Below are 26446 nucleotides of genomic sequence, written 5' to 3' on the forward strand. Positions count from 1 at the left end.
CATGGACTCTCCTTCACAGGTCTTTCCCCTCTGTTGCAGGCAAAAGTGTGCCAACAGTTACAACAGTGCTATAGCCCATCTTGCCTGGGTAAAAGATGAGAAAAATGCTACAGATAATAACAAATAATGATGGGTTGGCTGCGTACATCATGGCAGATGTGCAGTTTATTTTTGCTGATAGCACAGTTAGTTCTTGCTGTGGCAGACGGGTCAATATCTAGGAATACATTCTCTTCACAACTTTATGAGAGGAGAAAAATGGAAATAGACCTTGGTTATAGAAGTCTGGTTGGGACTTCGGGGGGATTTAATGAAGGAGGAATTAAAGCAAAACATTGCTTGGTAAAAATATTGGAGAAATAGCCCCACAAGCTTTCCTGGAGACAGATCTGAGTGAAGGTACCATGAGAGGCTGAGAAGCACTAGTGAATTTACATGAAACCAGAGGGGTGCTGTGGTGGAGCAGTGCTTGTTGCCAACCCCACTGACCCAGGCCAGGTTACCAGCCTGAAGGCCCCAGACAGGGACTTCTGTGGCTGTGGATGTTGTCAGTTTGGGAAAAGCTCCCTGGTCTCTGGGCAAGTGGGAAAGCTGTGTGGCTCTTCCTCTCCAGCTGCCTTCTAGGGAAAGGGTGGGGCCTAAAGGGGCTGTCTGGTTTCCTCTCCCTCTTGGCTTCACCACATATAAAAAATGGTTTTGAGTCTCAAAAAAGTGGTTAGAAATAGAATGGTAGATCATTTGGGGTTGGAAGGGACCTTAAACATCATCTAGTTTGAATGCTGCTGCCATGGGCAGGGACACCTTCCTCTAGACCAGGTTGCTCAAACTCATCCGTCCTGCCCTTGAACACTTCCAGGAATGGGGCATCCACAACTTCTCTGGGCAACCTGTTTGTGTGTCACCACCCTCACAGTAAAGAATTTCCACCTAAAATGTAATCTAAAGGTCCCCTCTTTTGGTTTAAAACTGTTCCCCCTTGCTCTATTGCTATCTGCCCATGTAAAAAGCTGCTCTCTGAAAATATGTTGAGAATATCTGAATTGCCATCATTATTATTAGTAGTATTATTAGTATTGTTTCTAGCTTTGCTTTTTTGTCTGCTTCTCAGATACTGCCATGACTGTGAGACGCTACCCCACTGTCTCCCCAGCCCCTGCTCCTTCCAGCACCAGGTCCCACTGGGCTGGCAGGAAATCCCCAAGCAATGGGCTCCAAGAGGTGCCAGGCAGTGCTCAGCCACCAGCCCCTCCTGCTGCAGCACAGCTCAGCAGGGAGGAGCAGAAAGGGCTTGAAAAACCACCAGCCAGCTGTGTCTCCTACAGCCACTCCAGCAACATGAAGCTGTTTCAGGAGCATGTCTGTAAGTGCAGGTAGGTTTGATTTGCCTTCGCAGCATCACCTGCCTGGGCTGTTCATGGGTTTCACCTAATAAGATATGCAGACTTTGCTCTGGATTTTATTAAGTTATCAGCAAAATTGTTGTTTGAATGTATATGGGCACTGAGCAGACTGGAGACCTCCTTTGAGGAAGTTGTCCTTCTCCTCCCTGCAATGCTTGAGGTTTGGCAGTGGGAGCAAGTTGAATTTGCTATAGAAAGGTGAGGCTGAGGTAGAGAGAAAGGGGTTGGACTCTTTGCTCTGTTAAAGCCAGGCAGGGTTTTGCAGATTGATGTGATGTTCTGACAAGCTAAGCTTGAAAGGGATTTTTAAACTTTGAACAAAAAGCATGGAAGTACCAAGAAACTCTGAACTATGCCTTTAGAAGTGTGATTACTGTGGCTCATGGATTTAGATGTACTGTATCATATTTCCCCTGTAACTGAAGTATTACAAGTTAATGCTTTCAGCCTTGAGAAAAGCAGTCTCAGGACAGCTTCTAAATTAAATGAAATGGCTGCTGGACCAGCCCTGAGTGCCTCTGCTCGTTGATGAGAAGATTTCCAATACAGGACAGCAACCACAGGAAGAACCAGCAGGAATGGGACAGTGATATATGATAGCACAGCCACATCCTGTTGCTGATAGATCCACCTTGGGAATTCATGCTCGTTTCTGGGTTGAGCGCGATCATGCTGTGCTGAAAAGGAAAATAATCCAAATGGCCTCAAAGCATGTGTTTGAGCAGGGAGAAGTCCATGGCTCTGCCTGCCTGCCTGAGCACATCCTGGGGCAGGACTCCAGTGGCCACCATGGGGCTGACAGCTGCTGTGGGGTGTGTCACCTGTGTGGAGGTACCTGTGCCTGGCACATCACAGCAGCTTTGACTCTGTCCCCCTAAATCCTCAGAGCAGGGCAGTGCCCAGCCCCTTGAACTTGCAAAGCCAGTTTAGAGCCCAGCTCCTCCCTGAGAGGCTGCAGGGGCCAACGAGGCCAAGCTTTCAGAGGCACCTGGGTTTTCTTGTAAGGACATTTCAGGGTCAGATGTTTTACAGCAGTTAGACACCTAAATTTAGTCCCTGGCAGGGAACTCATATCATTTTCCAGAGCACCCTGACCCTGTACCTCAGCAATGCTGTGCACGCCCCACTGGGTCCAGGGAAACTCAAGCCTCTCCTTGCACATGAACACTTCAGGGGGTTTGCCCTCCAGCCAGCTCACGTGGAAACTGTGCGTGGAAGGAAACACATGGCAGCGTGCAGGAATGGGATGGCAAAGCAAATACTGCTGCTTGCTGAGAGGGGAAAGAGCTTTCAGAGCAATCAAAACAGCAGCACAGATCTGTTACATCGAATGCCTGGGGACCTCCCGGGTGCCCCGTGGCTGAACGGCAGCAATGATGATTTTATCGCTGTCATTACAGCTGCCTTGTCAAGCTGAACAGGGACTCGTGTGCACTCACTGCTGGCTGCTTTAGGAGGAGAAATTGCTGTGGAAAGAGCTTTTCACCTAACCCCCTTGGTAGGCTGGTTGACATCCTGAAACATGCAGCTTTGTGTTTGTTACACCAAAAAAGATTTAATATCTTTTACGGTCTTAATGCTGGATGCTTCCATTATATACCCAAATGTCTGACACAGACACCAATCTTAGCTTTTCACTAGTAAGATAATTTCTAGCAATTAGTTCAGCAAGCTTATTAAGCCTAATTTTTTTACAGGGATGACATTTTTGTTTCCCAGCATGCTGGTTCATGTCACATTTTCTCATTCTTTGTTTATTGTAGCTTCCTCACATTTTGCTCCAAAGCTATAATCCTGTATGTGATATGAATATTTTTGCTTTAAAATTAACTCTGTAGAAGTATCACCTTGAATTTATATAGAGTACAGCCGCACCCAAGTAATAAAAGAACAGCACTGCTAACAAATCATCTCTAATTTGCATGTGTAAAATATTTTAGTTCATATATGCTAGAGCATTCTTTCTACCAAGAGATTCCCACTGTGGTAAATGAAAAAAACCATTAAATATTTAAATACAGGATAAGAGAGGCTGAGAACTCTTTTCAGGGCTATTATACCAAATTTCTAAAGAGTCTCTGTGGGTGCATGGGCACCCTCAGGATTCTGTGCACATGTAGCTTTGTGCACACAGGTCAGGCAGTGATACGGAGATGTGGGACTCGATGGAAAAAGGCAGATGCTTCCAGCAGACAGGAACAGGCTTGGTCCTTTGGGATGACCATGGGGATGGCATGAAATCCTGCCTCCAGTAGTGTGCAAAGGTTGAAACCATTTACTTTTTGCTTGCTGGGTTGGGTTGGAGTTCTTTTGGTTTGTTTTTGTTTTTTTTTTACTTTCTCTGCATGTTTTCTACATTTGTAATCCTCATAATGCTTTCTCACTTTTTCTCCAGGGGTAAGGTAAAGGCTGTGAGTTTCCTCTTACCAGTGGATATGTCAGCATTTGCTGAAAAGCAAGGTTCTCTCCAAAGCCCACAAAATCAGAGCACAAAACATCTAATGACCATCACTGAAAAGGATATGTGAGCTGGTGAATTTTTAAAGGCCCATTGATTCCCGAGATAAATTGGCCTTAATGACAGCTGTGTGTCAGGTTCCTCTCCTGCAAAACACTCTGGCAGGATGCCCACAGAGCATCACCCAGCCCTGTTCCGGGTCACTGGCCCAATGTTCAGCATGGAAATGAAACCACCACAAAGCCAGCTGGAAGCCCAGACACTGTGATGGAACCACACAGAGCAAAGGTACCTCACAAAGTGCTGCTGTGCAACGTGTCTCAAGGACCCCTGACCTCAGGACTGATGTAAACACGGTGTTGAAGCTGGATTGGGTGTGTTAGTCACAAAAACAGAAACCCTGTCACTGCTTGGGTTTGCTGATCCCTTGACAGAGAGGTATTTGATGCAAATGACAAAGTAAGAACTATCCAAGAGCCTGTGAGGTTTTCTCTGTAGGTAAAACATTCAGACTTCACAGTCCTCATACAGCAAAGTTAAGGAGGTGTTACAGAGTCAGTTAATGTTGCTCTGAATTTCTGCAAAGCTTGGCAATGAATTGATGTCCATCTGAGGTTCAGCTCCACCAGAGCTCAGGGGGATTAAGTACCTATTGGTGTGAAAATGTGACTCCAAATCTGCTTCTGATTTGGTGTGTTCATCCAGCTGGAGACTACAGGCTGGACACCAAGTCGGAATAGGAAGGACTAGGAATATCAGAATTTTTTGGGAATGGCTTCTCAGCACAGCTCAGACCAAAAATCATTAGCAGAAATTCAGCAAGCAGGTGCAAAATAAATGTGAGAGAGAACTACAGACAGCTTGTAAAAAATGAGCAGTGCTTGATAATTTAGTCATATGAGTAAAGATAGTGTTCCATGTGTTTATTTTGATACCAACTATTTATGGAATTAAAATACTGCACATTGCTATTTCTTTATGTACAGGAAGAACTGATGATTTAATATTGTATAGAGAATACATAAACAGTAGATGTTTGTACAGATAACGTTAAGGAAGATTTTAGTCTCATTGTCTGCTCTTAAACTCTAGAATTTTCTACAGTGAAAGCAGAGACTTGGTAGGAAAAAAACATCCCCTCTGGATTTTCCATGATGTTGTACACTTGAATGAAAATCTGTGTTCCTTCTTTTGTTTTGAATTTCACTGTGGGTTTTTTATATTCAAGTACACTTCTAATATATTCTAATCATTGAAGTAATCATTTCAATTGCACTCCTCTTTTAGTTGTGTATTTTTATGTTCAGCTTGGATCCATACAGAGTTGCATTGTAATGCCAAAAGCACTGAATTAATGACTTCCAGCAAACGAGGTTCCAGTTTGGAAAGTTTACTAAACAGCCTGTTTTGGAAGGCTTTACAGGGAAGTGCTTTTTATATGTTTTAAGTAAAACATCATTGCTGGGAACTAAACACTGCATATGTGTTCAGTTAAGCACCTAAATTCAGTTGATTACACTTAGCAAAGTAACAACAGTCTGAAAAATCTTGCCCCTGGACCTTTAAGGTACCCAAGATTTTACAGTTAATATTTTAACACCAGATTTAATGAGATTTCAAAAATCTCAACTTCTAATTTTTCTAAGCCTCAGCTTCCATGAAGCAGTGGTGAAGAAGTGAAGCACTTCTCTTTTCTGCTCAGTCCTTTCTGGGATATTTAGGTGAAAATAAGCACTGTCTTCAGGCCAGACACATTAATACTGAAATCTAAAAGGTCTAAAAAAAGACATCACTTTTTGTAGGCATTCTGAGAGACTCTGGTGTCCTTCACCAAACCCATTTGTGGCCAATAATCCTCCAAGAAGACTGCTTACAGGTAAAATGGTTTCTTCAATATAGTTGATCAAAAACAAGTGAGGATAGAGCTGATTAATCTAGGAAAATACCATCCTTCCTGAAAATAATAAACCTCAATGGCAAGGCAGTGGACAATACTAAAAATATTACAAAACTGTAACTATAACAAATGCTACACATTCCCTAGAATGTGGGAATTCTCACACCCTTTTTTGCATCAATTCACTGTGGACACATGACTGACACAAAGACTGTGTACTTTCATAGACCTATAGGAAAAAGAGAACAGAAAAGGTGGAAGTGAGAAGAGGGAAAGGAATCAAAATAGTCATTGACAAATGGCAGTCGGTGTATTAATGAAAAGATTTATTTCTGAATGATATTTTTGCAGTCTTTAGCAGGGCCTACAGATTTAAGAACACATGATGATGCACAGGCACATCGATGTTTAGAAGCAGCTGAGCAGATCTGACCCAGCTCTGCATCTCCAGGAGAACCAGATGGCAGCAGATGCCACAGAGAAACCACTGAGCACATCATTGTTACCACAGGACAGCATGAAGTAACTTACCATGGAGCACTTACTGGCAATTAAAACATTCTAATATTAAACATCCATAGATTATTCAGTGCAAGAAGGGAAGGTTTCAGTGAAGCAGGTGTTAAAGGACAGAGAGATGCTGGCAGCAATGAAGCCACAGTTCTTTTCTTTCTTCTTCCCAAGATGATCCATCTAGTTCAGAGGAGCTCTGGGCTTCTGCCTAAGACTACTCTGTAATATAGCTATATTAAACCCCAGAATATATGCCAAACCCTACTCACTGATGGCCAGGCTGGTTGGACAATTTCCATCAGGAAATACTTTTTTTCAGAGAAGTGGTCAGTGGGGATCAGCCACACAGGTGTTGGACTGCAAGAGCAGCAGAGACAGCAAGAGCTTCCCTGCTGCATTCCCATGGCCACTGAGAGATGTAACCTCCTGTGCCACGCTTGTGCTTGGGTCTAAAGTGGCTTTCTATCTCCACAGCAAATGCCAATAATGACAGAGTCCTCCACTGCTGTTTGTTAAATGATGTGTTCTCTGTTCCATCAACACAACTAGTCAAGGGTACTGAAACACATCTCAAGGCTGGAGACAAAAAAGTCCTGGCAGAATTGATTCCTGGCTTCAGCCAATGGGATTGTGCTGATTTAACTGTTACTTCACATTTATGTCATTGTAAGTGAGAGAGAAATTGGATACTCTCATTCTTCAGGAAAGTCTTTTTAAAGCTACAGTTGTACTACAGAAGCACAAAGCCATGAGCACTGGGATGATGGGGAGAAGTTACCAAGGGTGAAGGTGAAATTTAGATGCTGTGTGTCTGAGGGTAGCACAGACTCCAGTGCTGGGAATCTTGGTACCCAGCTTAACAATTTTAACCCCTGGATGCAGCATCAACATACAGTAAGTACATCTCTCCCTTGCCAAAATAATGAATAGTGCCTAGATAACAAAATCCAAATAAATAAATTAAGCTTTCCATTCATAAAATTGCACTCTCCCTGAACAGTGCTACTCAGCTGTATGGTGGAAAGTCCTCCTGTCACAAGGTGTGCCTGCAACAGCATTTCAGTGAGTCATGAGTACACTCCTGGCTGAATTTCCTGCTTAAACCCACTTACTGCACTTTGTTTCACACTGTAGAGTGGACCCACAGCATACCCATGGATCTCTTCTGGACAGAACTAAGAGGATGTGCTTCTAAGGTGCTCCAAAAGCTAACAGGTATTCATTGCATGGGACCACACCTGGCAAACCCCCTGGGACACCTCTGGTGTGCACAACAGCACCAGTGGTTTCACTCTATGCATCCTCCCCTGCTGGTCTAATTGCACTAATTGCTCATGTAGACAGAGCTGCTGAGCTCCTGGACTATGGAGCTCCTGTCTCAGAGATTTGAAAAAAAAAATCTAACCAGGTGAAATTTCATCTGGTTATACCATAAAGAGGATATGGCTTTCATCAGTCTTAGCTCTCTGTCGGGTGTTTAAAGAGCCTCTCTTGCTGCAGACACAGAGGTGGAAATGTGATGCTCCAGACTGTTACAGAGGAGTAACATTATCACCTTCTCCAGTGAGTTCTTGCTCAAAGTTCACAGTGGTCTCATGCTTGCATCCTTAGTCAATGAATCCACATCCAAAGGTAATAAATCAGTGTGCAGGGCACATCTCCTGTCAAAGTCACCCACCCACTCCAAGCTCCATTTACAGGAGTGAGAGCACAATTTATGATGTACCAAATTGTCTACAAGCTTTATATCCATTGTATTTTGCTCCTCTGTCTGAAATGCCTGACAGATGAACTTCAATTTTTCTCTGCCATTTCTGATCAGGTGTAGTCTAAGAATATATCAGCATGGAAGTAATTCAGCTGAGCAGCCTCTGACACCAGGCAAGAGATGTTGATCCCTAATGCAGTGGTTTTCTGTGATGTTAGTAACATTAATTCCAGCGCTGACAGTCTCCTTCTGCAGTCCGGATTTTTTTTTGTTTATCTGGGGTGACAAAATGAGAAATAAACTTGAAAGTCATTTGAAGGTCCCAGATAGGTTGTAGGCCTTGAACAATCCTTCAGTGTTGTGTAAAATCCGAGGCTTTGTAACTCCACCATTTCCATGTCCTTCTGCACACAGCATGTATGGCTGGTTCAGAGACCACAGATGCTTTTGGTTTACTGTTGGGTGCTATCAAATACACATTATATTCTCTTCAGGATGCAAAAATACTGGTTGTTTTAGACCTATTCTGCACTTCTGCTTCATAATGCCTTTACCCAACAAAAGACCTGTTAAGAGATTAAGCTGTTATTGTGGTTAAAACGTAGATTGAACTCTGCTAATCTTACATGGGGAAGTTGTTGGCTGTGCTGAAGTCAAGACAGATGGTCACTTCAGGGAATGTTTCTTTTATGGCAAGTGCTCATTTGAGTAGGAATATTTCTAGCTGGATGAGTCACCTCTTTCTCGATTGCTGCATCAGATACCAACACATGATTTTTACAGAGGGTTATTCAAAGATGTGGCACAGGCTGAAAAAATGCATCTTCAAAGCATCTTGCAAGGGTTTCTTTCTTCACTGGGAGTATTATACGACCCATGTAGATTGATTAAAAAAAATTTCCTCCGCTGTTTTATTTTTACTGAAAATTGTGATGAAATGTCTTTTTCTTTTTTTTACAAAATCATGTGGTACTCATATACAAAATCAGTCCCATAGCAGCAAAATGCACAAAATCATAATAAAATTTCTCTGTTTAATGTAAAAGTAAGAAACTTAGAGTAAAGTGCAAAAATTAGAGCGAACATTTCTATTCTGTGGCTCTTCAGCAGCAGGTTTGGCTCTTCCCTGGTTTGGAGGACGGGGACCATCATCTGCATGCTGGTTGCCATGGAGACTCCCATCACTTTTGGAATCACAAGTTTTGCCTGAAAGGAAACACTCCTGCAGCGTGAGTTTTTAAGGACCAGAGAGATTTCTGTTTGTCAGCACACTACATACTAGATTAACTACCACATCTGAGCAGGTGGGAGGGAAGCCAGTAAAATATTTTCTAGCAATTAGCGACAACATATTTAGTCTGTATAAAATCCACAAAACATATAAGTAGAACTACAAGACTTGCTGCATTTGATTAGGTTGTTATGGCATCAAATCTGTTATCTCTCAGTATCAGCTACTTCAAAGGAGAATGAACTTTGGCCACAGAACATGAGCATGGCAATAAATCCTTCTGACTCCTACAGCAGACTGGCCTGAGGACTGAGCTCTCTCTTGAGTCAATAAGGCTCTCCCAGAACTACTTCTTTAGGAAAAGATGTGTACATGAACAGTTCATGGGTCTGTCCCTGTGAAGAGCTGTCTAACATTTATGCATTCTGTTTGCACTGCCAGAAGGGCTCTGGGGTTTGGCAGCTCTGCCAGCTTCTTTCTCCCTCGTGCACAGTCAGCACCTGGGATTGCTCCAAAGGTGAAATTTGTCTGGCCCTAAAGAGTGTGCAGTAGGGTAATGTGTATATGTTGGCATGAATTTCTGGTTTGAGTAAAGCAATGGTTATTGAGAAGATGAATATAAAGAACTTGCAAGATTAAACCTCAGTTACTTCCTAGTTCTGTTGTTTTTGTGAGATGGTAACTAAATAACTACCTGTTAAATCTCCAGTTTTCATTTGATTTCTTCTTTTGAGGCTGTTTTGTGCCTCTATGGGACCATCAACATACTTCATTGCAATAGCTGGGGTCTGATGCTTCTCTGGCTGAGTCTGAGTAGCTGAAAGAAGAACAGAAAAGCACATTTAATTTGATTGTATTAACGTTCATTTGTTCAAGCAGGAAAATACGAATCAAGTTGACTCTACCTGGCTGATGAGAACTTGGTATTGTTTCAGTCTTGCCTTCTGGAAAGGACTGAAGAGATTCATGTCCAGAATCTAAGTCTTTCATTGGCCTTCCCATAATCTCATTCTCAGTTGCAGATTTATTTCTAATGAGGAAGTATGTGTGCATTTTCCCTTTGCCTTTTACTTCTATTTCTCCTCTTTCAGTAATCTCAAAATTCTTGTATTTTAGGCACCTAAAGTATCAGAAGCAAAATGACACATGAAAATTCAAGACAAGTGAAAATGACACTGATGTTTTAAAAGGGCTGAGTGATCAATCACAACAGTCTGGGAAAAAGAGTCTCAATTCATGAACAACTGAGGATTTGTTTCAACTGTTTATTCAAGTCTGCATTGCTTTCATAATTTTACACGTACAGCCTGATCAAAAATTAATGGATCGCATAGTCAAATACTTCAGTAGGGTGGAGGGTTCTTACTGACCAGTAAATGGAAATTAAGAACTGAGGCAGCCAATATCAGCTAGACAGAATTATCCCCAGTCATTTCATCAGAGAAGGCAATCAGGTCTGTCAAGCATGACTTACTAATTTATTTTACATCCAGCCTTGCTATTCCCAATTGCCTTTTTCACGTGTCCGAAAATGGCCATTTGATTTTCACTGGGACTGACATGAGGCTGATCAGCCACAGTTTCACCCTGTCCCCTTTGCCATTTTTCCACACAGCTGTATCATCTGGCTTTCTTCAGCTGCTGCAGTGCTGGCAGTCCTGGTTTCCCAGAGCTGCCAGCCAGCAGCATTGCAGTGCCACCAGGAGCTCTCTCATTCCCTCAGATCCCTTCTGCTCCCATGCCTTGCTGTAGACTGAGGTGTCTCAAACCCCCCCTGCTCTGATCCTCCTCCAATACTCATAGCTCCCCTACTCCTTGAACCCTGACTCTTGGCAGGGACCTTGAAGATCTCATCAGTGAGGAGCAAGGCAAGAGAGGCCCTGAGTGACTCAGCCTTTCTCCAGGGCACTGTCACTAAATCACCTGCCACAGCAGGTCTGTGCTTCTATTTATATTCTAACACAGCAGAAGCTCCTCTGACTGCCTTTGAACTTTGGTGCTCATTTCAACGCCAGCTGAGTTCTCATTTCCCCATCATTCCTAAGTGCCCAGACAATGTTGTTGGACTCCTTCCTTTGCAGGTTGTCTGCTTCCACTCTTGCACACTGATTTTATACGTACATAAAGTCCTTGAAAATGTAGTATTAATTTTTTACTAGCATGAGTTTCTGGGAAGTAAATTACTCACAGCATGAAGAGGATAGCTGTTTATGCAGTTAATTCTTAGTAAGTGTAAATAAAACTGTTTCACTACAAATTTATTTGCTCAGTCAGAGAGATTTTAAAGCTTTTGTTATTAAATATTCTTAATGTTCTGTCTTTCTAGCATCTACATCCATTTATCAGTACTTCCAACTAAGTTATCACAATTATTTTCTTTTTAATATTTTGCTCTCTAGGATGGAGACTCTCAAACCTCTGTTTCTATATATAAGTACACTGGGAATAATTAGAAAAAAATAAAACCCTTTACAAGCAGTGATTGTCCTTTACAAGCTGCTTAAATGAGTGACTAAGCACCATCCACGCTGAACGGTGCAGCTGCCCAGGCAGTGGATTTTAGCACAGACTGGAAGAGGTAGAGTTTCCATCAGAGTTACTCACTGGTAGGCACTGGAGCTGAGGTGGATTTTGCTCGGGACGCCGTGGCTCTCCATGCGGGAAGCGATGTTCACCGTGTCTCCAAACAAACAGTAACGAGGCATCTTTTCTCCAACAACCCCAGCCAGGACAGGACCTGTATGGATCCCAACTCGAATCTTTACAAAGACATAAAACACCCCACAAAAATGTCACTTGTTATTTGACATCTTTCTTAATGCTATCCAGCCACCTAAAAGTTCATCTCAACACAACACTGGACACCAGTATGATATCAAATATCCACAGGGAGAGGCTCTTTGTGAAAAATGCCCAAAGATACAGAGGAGTCAGCAGCAGCTCTTTGAGGTCCTGCTGCAATACAGTAACCAGGAGCCCAGCACAAGAAGCAGACAGACACACATGCACTTCTGTGTTAACTTACTTGGATAGGATTTCCAGAAACTGGGTTCTGTACTCCTTTGGCTGCCATTATCATCCCCAGGGCAAAATTAGCAACTCGCTCAGCATGAGTGGGCACAGGCACAGGGACCCCACCTACCACCATGTAGGCATCTCCAATTGTCTCCACCTTTAGTTGAGAGGGACAAGCACATCAGCTATGGCTCACTCAGGTTAGTGCTTTGCTGTTGAGGGCTCTTCTTACTGCACCAACTGCCCCTTTCTCTTAAAAGATGCTTCCAGTCACTGGAAAGCTTTAGCACACATGAGCTTCCTTGAGATGGAGATCCTTTCCTTCACTCCACACTAAAAATTTCAGCACATTCTGTCCCTGCTCACTTGACCCACTTTAGATAACAGTGTGAGAGACCCTAAGGACTGAGGGCTGCTGTGCAATTCCAGACAAATGTTTGCCTTCCTCTTACCCAGGGCAGAGCTCTATGCAAAGAATTGCCCCCAGGCACAGGCTCCTGAGCCAGGAGGTTACCTGATAGATGAGTGCTATTAATTAGCTTTAATTCACAATTGGTGCTAAAAGCGTATTTCTTATTTAAGAGGGATTTATTTTTTAAAAAGTCACAATAAAGCAAGGCAGCCTGTTCACTGGTGATTATGATTATGATTATGATTATGGGGTTCACATGAAATGAAGGAACCTCCAATCTCTGGGATGTCACAAAACGCAGTGTGAGCTAAACAATTTGGGAGCATCCTCCCCTACAACCAGCTGTTTTCCCACAACAGCTGCAGCCTGTGAGACCAGTGCTGAAGGGTTCATCCTCCATCAGGCATCCAGTCTCCTTGAAATGCTTGATAAAATACCTGAGAAATACTTTGGATTTGGTTCCTGTACCAGAAACTTTGCTGGGAATAGAACAGAGAATTCTCAAATGCTTAAAATTCACTGTAAAAGTCTGTTACACAGTAAGGAAATTTTCTAAATTCCTCTTATGAGACTCCACTGGCCTGTTTATCATCAATAAACAAGAGTTCTTTTCAGTTAGATTAATTGGCTTTCTAAAAAATTAATACCAATAGGGGAGCGGAAACATAATTTAATATTTAGGTTTGTCTATTAACATAATGACTTAAAACTGTTCAGCACATCAGTCTCAAAGAATGTGATCCTGTCCATGCCTCTATCAGATAGCCAAACCCACAGTGATGTCAGTAATTTTCTGTAACAGATTAAAAACAACTGTAAAAAGCTACTAATGCAAATAGATACCCTAATTATTTTTCAGCAGCAGTAGAAGATTTAATTTAACAAGATTTATTCATAACGTCAGATGTTTATAAGCTTGGGCCAAGTTTCTTTGATCAATGCCACTATTTCATTTCTTTCCCAATTCCCTGCAATAGTAATCTCATCCTTGCACTCTGTACCCCAGTAACCTCCTTCAATATTAATAGGAGTTATATACAGGCATCAAGGGGAGATTATTATAGTGACAGATCATTTACTCATGATGGATGATTTAGATAGAATATGATGCTAATTTATCCTAAAATTTGTGGGCCATATCCTGGGTGCTTCAATTATTGAATACAGAATCCTTGCCAAGGCAGAAATGCTTCTGATTTCCCAGTACAATTTATTGTGGGATGAACTGCATGCCTTGCCTGAGCAAGGAGTGAATGAGATTTGGATTTCACCCTTTACTATTTCTGCCTTCCTAAATATTTAATGACCTGGGGAGAGACAGAAACTTTGGAACTGCTCTTTAGCACATCAAGTCTGGTAACTCTGGAAGTGTTAATAACAGTATTATTATAGGCCAGCCAGGGCTCTGATCTTTCCAGCACAGTTTGGAGACCAAAAGCATTACAGTCTAGGTCTAATTGATGCTCTCTGGGGGTCAGCAGGAGATCGACAACATTGCTGAAGATCTCTAGATCTCTATGAAATAAAAATAATCTAGGTATTACCTGGTTGTTGTTTATAATGCTATTTCCCACCAAAAGAGACACTTAGTGATATAGTGACCTATTTACAACAAGTTCAAACAAAGGAACTAGGAAAATTATTCATGTTGGATATGCATTTGAGAAAGGGGAGAGAGAGAGGGATGTATGAAAGAGCTGCCATTCTGGTATTAGTGTTGTGCAAAGAGGCTTTAGCCTATGACAGAAGTTGCATTCCTGTCAAAAAATTTTAAACAGTTTTCTTCACACTTCTCCCTGTTTTTCAGTTTGTGTGGCCATTACAAATAGGTAATATTTTATGGCTTATAAAAAACATGCTGTGGTGAAGAGAATTTAAGTACATTTAAAACCAAACCAAAACAAAAAGAACCCAGAAAAAATTTCTACTGCCTTTTTCAATCAGTTCATACCTTGTACACGTCATGCACCGTGGTCAGTCTGTCAAATCTCAGGTACATTGAATTTAGCATGAGAACTATCTGAATAGGCTCACACTGGGCACAAATGTTGGTAAAGGTCACCACATCACTGAACAGTATGGTGCACTCCTTGAACTCTCCTGTGGGCAGAAGGAACAGTGGTAAGTGTTTGTAATGGCTGGACAATCATGGTATCTGTTTGAGACTTGTTTGGAAAGATCATTCTGTGACCTCTCAGCTGTAATACTCATGCACAGGAATCACTGCACATCTCAAACAACCCAGACATCTGAATACATCATATCCAGGATACACTTAGCTTGTTACCCCTGTTATCATGTATGTATGTGCTTACTAAAGGGATTTTAGGCATATTATTGCTACCCTTACTAACAATGGGAGTCATCATGATTCTGTGTTTATAGATAGCAGAAACATACTAAGAGAATTTTCTAGCAAAGGCCACTTTACTCCCTTCACTTCTGAGCCCTCATTTTCCTGTATACCCACATTAAAACAAAAGTCTCAGATTACTGTTGAAACACTGACTTTTGTTCACTGAATGGGTAGCTACCACCACCTTTCAGCACCTAAGGAACAATTTTGGCAAAAAGCTTCCCAAACTTTCTTTGAAAGAATAGCCTAATTTTTATCAGTGACATTAAGGGTCTGTGGTCATCCTCCTACCCAAGAATGTCACAAAACAGAGTGCTGTGCCAGCACCCCATTCTCAGTGTCACTATCTCCTGATGCACAAGTCACACATCCCAAATGCACCCTGCTCATTCACCTGCCTCAACTCGCTTCCCCTCTTTCAGCTGGTTGGCCACGTGCTGGGGAAGCATGGCGTAGAGCAGAGCTTCAGTCTTCTTCTTCTCTTCCTCCAGGTGCTTCGAGAGGATCCGCAGCTCTTCCTTCTTCCTCTCCAGCTGGTTGGAGAGCTCCATCTCCGCCAGGCGCTGCTGGTTGAGGAGAATCAGGTCCCTGGTGACATCGTGAGGAGCAATGTCTGCAAGGTGCATCTGCCGCTCCTCCAGCTCGTGCAGAGTGCGGAGCAGAGGGGAGCAGAGGTACAGCATGCACTGCAGGGACTCCATCCACAGCATCTGGCCTGTGTGCAACAGTGGAACAAGGCTTTTCAGCACTGTGGCCTTCTGCATGGTGGTCAGTGTTACTGGTGTTAATTTTAGGGGATGGGTTCTAAGGACCAGGGGTTTCTGTAGGGTCTGGATCACCACAGGGACTTGTGTCCTGTGAATTAAAGGTAAACCTATTCAGAGGAGCCACACTGGGCAAATAAAATGTCAGGAGCCAGGAAGGAGTCACTCCCTCACTGCAGGTGCTGGGCAGAGCCCAACTGTGACTCAAGTCCATCCTCCTCATGAGGAACCCCAGCACTCACATCTCTCCTCTCCACTGCCCTCCCCATTATCCCTCCTCTCCTCCTGGTTCTTGAGCTGCTCCTGAAGCCAGTCATTCACCATCATGCACAGGGGAGCTGAGACTCGCAGCAATTAACAAAACACGTGAAGTTTATTTTCACAGTGCACAGTTCGTGCCCCAGTAAAGTCAATGGCACTTTCCTTCCTGGAAACTGGAGCTTTCAGTCATTATCATAATCTAAATAAGCAGTACCGAAAATACCTGAAAGGTAAAAGGGATTTTTGGTGGGGATTCTGGTTTTTGGGTTTTGGTTGAGGATTGATTATGATTCTGATTTTTAAATATTATTATTATTATTATTATTATTATCTCACTTCATAAGCATCATTGGTTTCTAAACAGCAATCTAGGAATTCCTATTTCTTTTTTTCTCCCTCACGTCTTCCCTAGGGCAGTTTAAAGATGAACAGATTTAAAACTAAGAGGATTGAAACATCAGAAATACCAGGTGAATTAACCCCTAGAGCATAAGAGAAAGCACAGTTGTACCCATGACTAGTCAAAGTTCCTTATTTTGGTAACATTACTTTTTTCAAGGTCTCCTAAGGTAAACTAAGCTCTTAGTTTTTTTCTGAATCTCAGGAATACAAGATTTGACACTCATTACATAAAGGTGAAAGGAGACAAGAGAAAATTAGGTCACATTACATAGTTCAGAAAAGCAAAACTGAAGTCACAGAATACTTGAACCAGATGTCATTATAGTTAATTACACCAAGCAGAGCATCATTCCATATTCAGTTCTCTCAGTAAAAATAAAGCAAACACAGTATCTTTTTTGCTGAGATATTTTTAACTGGTAAGTTCTTACATGACTTTGGGGGGGTGTGTGAAGACAGAAATCAGAATCTGAAAATGTGCTACAAAAAATAAAAGCACAGAGAACTAATCTATTTTTAATCACACTTGAAACCCAGCCAGTAGCAAAAAACTCCCCTCAAAGGCATAAATTAAGATCAAATCATGTATTCACATGTGGGTTTTGCAGCATTAGAAAACCACCATATTTCTAAGCCTTTCAAACAGGAGCAGAGTGGTTGTTTCTGACCAAAAGCCTTCCAAATCTGGTGAGGTGATAGCAGAACTGGTGTACAAGCATCCACTGTTTCTCTAAACAGAACCATCTAATCTCCTCACTGCCCAAAGGCTATTTATAGGATTTTATGTGAGGTCAGGAGTGCACCTCAGCATAATTCCTGGTTCAATACGAGCACTTATGCTATTGAAAACAGTGAAGTACCTCTTAGCTCTAGCATTGGCCGTTCTTTCCATGACTCAGGCATCATCTCTCTTCTGGTCTGGAAAACAAATTGGCTGTTGATGAATTTCTGAATGCTGGAGATGGTGAAGGGTACTTCTGGGTGAATGATCCTGAAGTACTGATCCAAGCAGATGCCCATGGTCTGAAGGCCAGGTACAATCTTTTGAATGCTCACCCCAGCTTGCTTCACTTTGAGCTTAAAAAGAAAACATGGACCATGTGTTATAATTCATGTTCCTTTGGGGTCAGACCAAGCTTACAGATGATCACTGTTTATACATTTCCACACACTTAGCCTTGCTGCAGCACATGGCTTATTTCTGAGCAGAATTTCTACTTGTTAGTGTAGTGCTCCATGCATGCCCTTCATGGCAAGAAAAAGCTCCAAGAAAGGAATGTTGTTATTGAAATGTTCCTTCCTATCAATTGTGAAAAAAACCCAAAACTATCTTCTATTATCCCTGCTTGCATTTGTGCAGGCCTAAAAAACAGCCTCACAGGTAGCTGCAGGAGAAAATTAGAGATACCAGAGTGTCTTGTGTTCCAAAAAGAAAATAACTATGGCATAAAACACCTTGCAAATATTAATTTCCTAATAGATGCCATGAGTTACTTCCTCTTAACCATGTGTAGAGATTTAGTTATTCTCCTTTAGTCTGCTGATCATATGTGAGCTCATAAAACAGCAGCCCTGACCACATGCTTGTCCTACCTCTTTGTCAAAAACCATATGAAAAGGAAGTCCATTGCAAAACGTTTTTGTGTCAATCCAGAGGCTCTTGGGATAAACAGGATCAAATCCTCTCAGGAGCTTACCTGTGGTGAGATAAATGTGTAGTTTTTTAATCAGGCTGCACTTTATAAAATCAGTCAGCATTCCTTTTTATCACTCAGTGAGACAGGACCCTGTATTATAATGAGTGAGGACAAAGCAGTGTGTGTGCCCAGAAATGTGCACACATCTGTGCTAAACTCTGCAGTGTAATCCACAGCTGATTAGCAGCTAATCTGAGTTGGCTGAGTGTTTAAAACTTAAGCACACAAAAACCAGAGAGCACTAGATGCATGAAATTATGTGGAGAAAATAAGAATAGATGAACAACTGCAGATGTTACTCCTCTATGAATCTGCAGATGCCATAGCAATGTAACACAGCTACATCCCCCAAAAATGTGCACAGAAGTGGATTTAATACACTTTGCCAGCTACTAAGGAGCACTTAGAGAAAAAAAACCAGCATGTTCTGGGTTTTAGTCTCCTGTACAATCAACCATATATATAGTGTCTATAGCACCAAAGAGACCAAACTACTGGTTGGTTTCTATTTTACTTTCCCTGAGATTTTTTACAAAATGGTCACAAATCTACAGAGTAAGTTGTGCTCAGTGGCAGATATTTTTATAAAAGGAATACAATGGGTAAAATAATCGAAAGAGCTCATCTTTTGAATGAAGCACCCTAACCCTTTGATCTTCACAGTATAAACTTGGATTCCCAGCAACCCACAAGAATCAAAAGGATGATTATTTCCAGTGATCTCTTCCCCCCCGATGGTGGCTATGGCAGTTACTCCAGTAAATTCTGCTGAGAACAAATGTTCAAGGATCTCAGGAGAGTGGTGCAAAATATTACAAATTTAGAACCTAGCCTTTAGACCTGTTACTGCTTCAGGGGAAGTCAATGTCGGTTTTTAATTTGTCACGGTCTGCCTCTTGATAACTCACACTTATAGCTAAAGAATTTTTTTTTAATTGATAATGCTGATCTAAAATTTTATTTTAAATATATATTAGTTTCTTACTCAATATATCTACCCTTGTAATGCAGTGACACTGCACTGTGGCTAGCACAGGTTTTTCCCACGAGAATTTTCTTGTGTTTTATAAATAAAGTTTGGATGTTACTGGAACAGTGTCCCAGAACTTGGACAGTGCAGGTCTGGCCAGTCAGGCCTGGGGGAAGGCTTCTGACTGACCAATCTGGGTGACTTTTGAGAACTCTATAGATGTGATGAAATCAAAACAATAAAGGTCATTCCTTCTTGCCACTGAGAACTGGTGCCTTCATTACTCTGCTAGCTGCTCAACAGCGACACTGCACCAGGTGATATCAGGCTCAATTTTTCACTCATCTCAGAATGCAGACATCTCAGCAATATTGAGCTAGATTCTCATTCCTTTTGGGGAATTGAAAGATCCTAACTGAAAAATTCCTTCCATGTTACAAACATATGTAAACATCTACTATGTACAGGTATGAACAGAGATTACTAGATTAGCAGTGGACTTTTGGTAGTGGAGGATGTAACTTGGCTTTCAGAATTTACTACAGTTGATAATTTCAGGAAGGAGTTGTATCAACCAAGTTAAAAAACACACTTTCAAATTCAGCATTGTAAACCAAGTGACATAAGAATGAAGAATCAAATTCACCACACAATGGCATTTTACAGAAGAACACTTTTCAGATGAAAGCCCTGTTTAAGAGACAAAAGTGACAGGTCATATTCCATTTAAGTATCTGTCATTACTAAGCATGCTTATTATCTGCAATTTTTCTTTGATCATCAATGTCAAACGGAAAGAAACGTAACCAGAAACATTTTGAAAAGTTGCAGAGGAAATATAAATGGTAACTTCAAAATGGGTGGGTGGGGATAAGGAGGCTTGCTGACTTTCTTACTGAAGAGGCTCAGAAATTATGCCAAGCTCCCTCTGAACGATCTCTCACCTTTTCCTAATGTGATTATTCCTCTTAATGTTTTCCAGTGACTTTTCTTAACAGGACAAACAGAGTTTCCTCTGTCTTCATTTGTACTCTTTGCTTTTTCAAGGCCCTGTTGAAATAAATTTAAAAAAAATTCAAGGGTGTTTTTACTTTAAACGTATTTTAGTAATATGGTGATAATGAATATTAAAATACCTCTTTATTCAGCTGGTTCTCAATTTGTTTTTCAGTGTCAACAAGACATTGAGATGAGGAAGAAAATTCATTTCTTTCCTTGCATGGAAATAGAGGGGTTTGAGTGACAAGAAAAACAATATGTTCTTTTTTCCCAGTTCTTTCTTCTTCTTCTGTTTGATTGACTATTTTCATTGAAATCTCAATGTTAAAAAAATCCAGGGCTGCTGCACCGATGATTCCTGAAGGGGAAACAAAAGACAAGGTATTGCCAAGAACAAAACCTTTTCAACTCCCCTTTTAGAGGGCCCACAGTGGAATTTCACTGTTTCAGAAATCACTTTTCCAAAGGACTCTGGAAGAAGAAAGCAACCCATGTCGTTCTTGCTGCCGTTGCCATGATGAGAATATGCACATAGGAGGTCAGCTTTAAACTCACTGCTGCTTTTGCCTTGGCTGAGGACAAATGCTTATTTTCACTAGGAGCAGCTCAGCAGGATATGTGAAGAATGTGTTCAAGTAGCCATAGAGCCATAATATGAATTCCCATTAACCCAAAAAGTGCAAGGAATCTAAAGAGATTCTGCTATACAGTCTATTTCAGTCAGTGAGGAATATTATATTTTGAAAGGCAGGAAATACCTTTCATGCAGATGCACAATCAGTTCTCTCATTTCTGATTAGGTGTTAGGCAAAACACTGGACAGTGACATCAAAAGCACTGTCTGAAATTCTAAATAGTTCTGTGCTTTCAATATGAAATGAGTTTTGACAAAGGGAGAAGTTTTGGTGAACTTCTAAATTCAGCATCATTTATGAAAGAACTGAATATGATCATCTCTTACAGACCTATAGTTGTCTAATCTCTGCACCAGTACAGCTCTGGAGGTTCTGGGAAATGCTGGTAAGAGATTCAGTTTTGAGCAGGGGTCAGTAGGAGTTTTACAGATTGGATGTACTACAGGTGGGATGAATGTCCTCAACTCAACTAGAATTTCTACTTCACTGTAATTTAAAGAGCACAAGTCACTGAGAATTAATAAACATTTAGACACAATACACACCATGAAGTTTAACTTTTCTTTCAGGAAGGGAATTCTACAGCAAGAATGGACATTTATGGCCTGGGCTGTCATACAATAAATTTTGATGAAAGTTACTGGGAGCTAGGAATGATCAGGCAGTAGGGAAATATTGAGTTCAGGTGTCTGGAGACTGAACTCTGCCAGGCTTCAATTCCATGGCCAGTCCTCATCTGAAAAAAGATACTGAGCTCTGAGTGTATCTGCAGATATATGATTACTCTGTATATGTATTGCATTGATCTGTACTCTGTATTTTGTCTCCTTACCTGGCACAATATGGCACAGACCTCTTCTGTCTGAATAGTAATGCAAATGCATTGACCCATCTTCATTCTTTTCTACTCTAAAGGATGGTGCATTCATCTCCTGAGGAAAAAAACAAACAAAACCAAAACCAAAACGCAATATCTTTTTCTGAAAAAGACTACTGATGAATTTCACTTGTACAAAAGCATCTAATGCCTTAATAACATAAATTGTAATATAAAAAGGCTGAAAAACAGAAAATTAAATATTCTCACCTGTGAAGAAAAATCTGCTATGCATTAAAGCAAATGTACTAAATAATACTTAATGTTGAGGACTAGTGAAAACCAATCATTTTTAGAAATTGTCCTAACATTTTGGAGTAATCTTTTTCAGAACACAGGAGAACATGGTTTGGTGATTTTTTCCATTATTTATTCACACCTATGAGATGCTGTTTCTTGTGTTATGAACTCTGGCAGAGTCCATCCATACCTGCTCAGCAGTTACTACTTGGACTTGCCTGGTAAGAAAGGGACAGGTAGCTGTGCAATGCATCCAGGTTTTCTATGAATTCATAGAGATTTCCACCCAGTGTCCTCAGCATGTGGTCATAGCCTGAGCGTTTACAGAATTCAAAGAAATACTTTCCAAACTCCCTCAAAACCATGTCTGCAGGAACACCTGGCAAAATAAAGATACTTTGAGGAATAAGAAAGTTTTGGAAGTTCTTGCAATGCTGTCAGGTGGGTTAAGAATGAAGGCAGAAAATTAGCAACATAGGGAAGGCATTCCAAAAGGCACAGGAGAGAAAACCTGGGCTGCAGTCTCAGGCTTGACCCAGGATGGTTCATTTTTGAGGATGCTCACACATACCTAATACTTTGCAGGCTTTGTCAATGAGCTGCATTGTGATCTCATCTTTGTAAACCTCAAAAGTCAAGAAAGAATCCTGGACTCCAGCCTGCAGCCTACAATAGAGAAGACAATATTCTTGTCTCAGCAGTGCTGTAAATACAACATGCTTGGGTGACCCAACTGGCACTATATTGGAACACACTAACTTACACCTAATAATGTAAGTTTAATGTTACATTGCTTTAACATGGATGAATGGTAGTGTCCACCTCTCCATTTCACATTATGGTGTTACAGTAAACTCTTCCAAGGATTAGGACATCATGCTGTGGGTATTAGAGTAAGTGGAGTCTTCATTTGTCTTCTGGTCTACTGGATTGTCATTCAATGTGGCCATTATATCAAGCTCTTGGGACTCCACAAACTGGGGTTTTTATTATTTGCCTTCAATGGATAATATATGTATGCATCTAAGTATCATTTATGTATCTTGGAAATACCATGTAGCTCATCATGAAAAGAAAAACCAGGCATGATACAAGGTCAGATTGAATGGGGCTTTGAGCATCCTGGTCTAGTGGAAGGTTCCCTGCTCATGGCAGGGGGTTTGGAACCAGATGATCTATGATTCCATGAATTAGCTGCTTTTCTGAGAGTACTGGAATTAAACTGACTTTATATTAAGGATGACATCTTTTCAGTGTAATTACTTCTCAATATTGTCACAGTGAGCCAGCGAGTCTATTGCAAAATTGTCTATAAGACTAAATGTCATCTTTAATTATCTGATATGACAAATTAATTGGGACAAATTAGTATCAGAGGATGAAGTGTTACAAGGCAAGAAACTCCTGCTTTTGCCTTGTGAGTTACTCCTAATAATTACTTGATATACACATCAGCTACCATTTACCAATGAGAAATTATATCCCCTGCTGCTGAATTCCTAAATGTTTTCTTTCAGTGCACTACATTTATTGGGAACACATTACCTTAATTTTTCCCATGTCTCTTCACCATACTTTTCAACCACCAAAGACTTCAGGCACGTGTTTATAAATCCATACTGCAAAAGCAAATACATGAAGATGGAAAAGGCATATTGTTTGTTCAAATGCCGCCCCAACACGCCACCTTTTTGTATTTCAGATTCCTCTCCTAATTTTATATTTCAAAGGAGAAAGTAATAATGCTTGACGGCCTAAAGAGAAAGTAATAACGTTTGACAGCCATTATGTCTTTCAGAAAACAGCGCAGGCTTCTCCTCAGCGTTTCACAAGCATTCAGCAGAAGAGAGCAAGCAGTGCCTGGTGTTTCGCAGAGGAGCTGGCGGCACTGCCGCCCAGGGATGCGCGGAGCCTGCAGCCGGAGCCGGGAGCTGCAGCGCGGGCACAGCAGCCACGCACGGCTGCCGCATCGGGGTGACTGTGCTGTGCTGTGCTGTGCTGTGCTGTGCTGTGCTGTGCTGTGCTGTGCTGTGCTGTGCTGTGCCTGCTGCCTTGTGCCTCAGCCTGACAGACCTGCACTGCCCGTGGGGAAACGTTATCTAAAGCAGCGGCCCGAGCAGCGCGGCCAGACCGCCGGCTGCCCAAGGATGCTGCGGGGCGAACGCCCCAAAGCCAGCGGGGCAGCATCCTGCTCCGGCACGGCGGCACCAGGCGCTCAGCCCCGCTCTCGGGCTGCGAGCCAGCGGCAGGGGCTGCCCGTCTGTCTGTCCGTCCGTCCCCGGCAGGGGCTGCCTGTCCGCCTGTCCGCGGCCGCAGCTGTCTGTCCGCAACCGGAGCTACCTGTCTGCCTATCTGTCCCCAACAGGAGCTACCTGTCTGTCTGTCCGTCGGTCCCCGGCAGGAGCTGTCTGTCTGTCTGTCTGTCCCGGCCCGGGTGCCCCCGCCCCGCCGCCCCGCTCACCATCCTGCCGCTGCCGCCGGTCCCGCCGCACCGCCCGCTGCCGGCCCGGGGGGAGGCGGCCCGGCCAGGCCCGGCCCCGCCGCGCTCGCCCGCCGCGGTGGCACCCGCTGGCACCCGCTGGCACCCGGTGACACCCGGTGACACCCGGCGGCACCCGGTGGCCGCAGACACGGCCGGCTCTCGGAGCGGCCCCGAGCGGGGAGGTCCCGGGTCCCCTCCGCGCCCCCCGCGGGCTCGGCTGCTTTCCGCAGAACACGCGCGTTCCCCGCAGCTGCGGCTGTGTCGGCAATTCGGAATGCGAGGAGCATCCCGGGGCCACGGCATCGCCGGCACGACGGCAGCTCCCGCAGCTCCCCCGTGCCGCTGCTGGAGCCCGGGCAGGACGCGGTGCGGTCAGCGCCGGCTGGACACTGCCTGGCACGGCCGGCATCATCGGGTCCCAACCTCCGGAGGGCACGGAGCCGGGAGAGTGACAAGAGCAGAGGAGGTTTCTTGCCCTGCTTTCTTAGAATTGCCCTTAGTGGAGCAGGAGCAGAAATGGTGGAGGCAACAGCCACCCTTACCCAAGGACAGGAGGTCTGTAGGGAGAAGCAGCACTTTCCATTCCAGTGCTACCACGCTGTGAGTTGCTGCCAGAGGCCTGACGAGAAGCAAAAAGTGAAGCTCCCTGCATGTGGCTGCCATCCTCCAGCCCATGTTTGCAGCCGCCCAGCCTGTCCAGGAGGAAAGGACAGCAGCAGGGGTGTTAACAGAAAAGAAGTGATTGGTGCTAGGTGCAATGAATTCATGGGGTTTGGTGCTTGGCAGAGTTGTCCCATTCCCTAGGTTTATTCTTGAAATAACGATTTGTAGAGTAAGAGATCTGAGTGATTTGAGAGTGAGTCCTGAGGGGACACAGTGAAGAACTGGGGAAAACCCCTCTCCCCTTGATAAAGATGAGCTTCTGTCCTCCATCAGCCAAACTGGCCCAGGCAGCCCTGGGGGTGGTGAAAGCCCTGTGTCACCCACGTCAGGGGTCGTGGGACGCTCTAGGGGACTGTGTATGGAGCCAGGGCTGTGTGCCTGTCTGGCAGGGAAGGTTGCGGTGATTCTGAGGCACTGTGCTCGTGGCTCTGTCTCTGATCCTCAGCACTCCAGTGCTCTGTGTGTTCAGCAGGTACATCCAAACCTGGGTCAAAGCCCTACACCAGTGCTGCTTTTTTGGCAATCACAGCCCTCCCACCAGCCCTGTGCTGTCCCTGCCCTCCCACAGCCTCCTCTAGCTTCCCCTCAGCCTTTCTGTCCCACACACATGGGAGACTCTCCTGTGACCTCACTGATAATAAACTGGGTCTCTTCTCAAAAACTGCATCTGGTGCCAAAGCCTGGTCAGTCAGGTCCTGGGGAAGAAAACTAACAAAAGTCCATGCCCTGCTGAAATTCCCACTGCTGTGTGTAGAGGACTAGTTTAGCATAGAAACATGTACACAAACCCCTCTGTATTTCCTGGACAATATCAAATATTTGTTTAAATACACACCTGTTGGAGCTAGCATTGGCCAGCACAACAGATGGCCTATCTCCTGGATTTCTATCTGTGCTGTGATTCCAAGGAGCACCCATGCCTGCTGCAGGGCAAGAGGTGGTCCTGGATCCACACACACATCCCAACCACCCACCTGATGGGAATAAACACCACATCATCTAAGAATTGAATGGGTGTGCTTACTGCCTTCAATTTATAAATTAATTTCTATTATACAGGAATGAAACTCATTTTCAGATTTATAAAACCTGAGTCACTGGTGGGATATGCAATTACAATAAGAACTTTAGTATCCGCTCTTCCAGTACTTTAGTATCTTTACTTTTTATCATTGTATGACACCTAAATAAGCAACACAGTGATTTTAGTAACAGATTAGCAACTATCAGAAGGATTTGGAGATGCAATTCAGGTAAGTTATCCAAAATTCACATTAGTACCTATATTGCACAAGGTAAATCATACTGGAATTGAATTTATTATTGCTTTAGCCCTTCTTTGCATAGTAAATTGATCCTATTGTTTTTTTCAGGTCTGTTTGTCATTATGAGAGAAGTTTGGATACAGAATCCTCCAGTCAGGATTGGTCATTAGGTTGCTCACCCTTTGCAGGCCCTGGCCCATG

The 26446-nt window shown here is 42.9% G+C and overlaps 1 protein-coding gene and 1 long non-coding RNA gene across 5 annotated transcripts; one reads left to right on the forward strand and one right to left on the reverse strand.

The window, feature by feature from the left end:
- The first annotated feature begins 2292 nt into the window (after window positions 1–2292).
- On the forward strand, window positions 2293–3608 carry LOC146433364 (uncharacterized). Its single transcript, XR_014853939.1, has 3 exons — window positions 2293–2400; window positions 2801–2898; window positions 3535–3608. It is a non-coding gene; the product is annotated as an uncharacterized LOC146433364 (long non-coding RNA).
- Window positions 3609–6060: 2452 nt separating this feature from the next.
- On the reverse strand, window positions 6061–25011 carry LOC146433365 (guanylate cyclase soluble subunit beta-2-like). Of its 4 annotated transcripts, XM_085069640.1 has the most exons (17): window positions 24297–24670; window positions 23381–23454; window positions 22407–22501; window positions 22054–22214; window positions 21551–21650; window positions 20221–20441; window positions 20029–20134; window positions 18011–18114; window positions 17474–17494; window positions 17278–17335; window positions 15385–15705; window positions 14586–14734; window positions 12233–12379; window positions 11812–11966; window positions 10113–10327; window positions 9902–10024; window positions 6061–9182 (listed from the first exon to the last, which is right to left on the reverse strand). In XM_085069640.1, exons 1-17 carry the CDS (start codon window positions 24618–24620, stop codon window positions 9031–9033), a joined length of 2526 nt encoding a protein of 841 aa, XP_084925766.1. In that variant the 5' UTR covers window positions 24621–24670; the 3' UTR covers window positions 6061–9030. The 4 variants fall into 4 exon arrangements, 3 of the variants coding, with proteins under 3 accessions (XP_084925766.1, XP_084925767.1, XP_084925765.1); XM_085069641.1 differs by lacking the exon at window positions 24297–24670 and adding an exon at window positions 24860–25011 and having other exon boundaries at window positions 17278–17494; XM_085069639.1 differs by having other exon boundaries at window positions 17278–17494; window positions 24297–24668.
- Between the last annotated feature and the right edge of the window lie 1435 nt (window positions 25012–26446).

Source organism: Lichenostomus cassidix, chromosome 9 (genome assembly GCF_008360975.1).
Source record: "Lichenostomus cassidix isolate B80296 chromosome 9, HeHo_3.0, whole genome shotgun sequence".
In the NCBI taxonomy this organism is placed as follows: Eukaryota; Metazoa; Chordata; class Aves; order Passeriformes; family Meliphagidae; genus Lichenostomus; species Lichenostomus cassidix.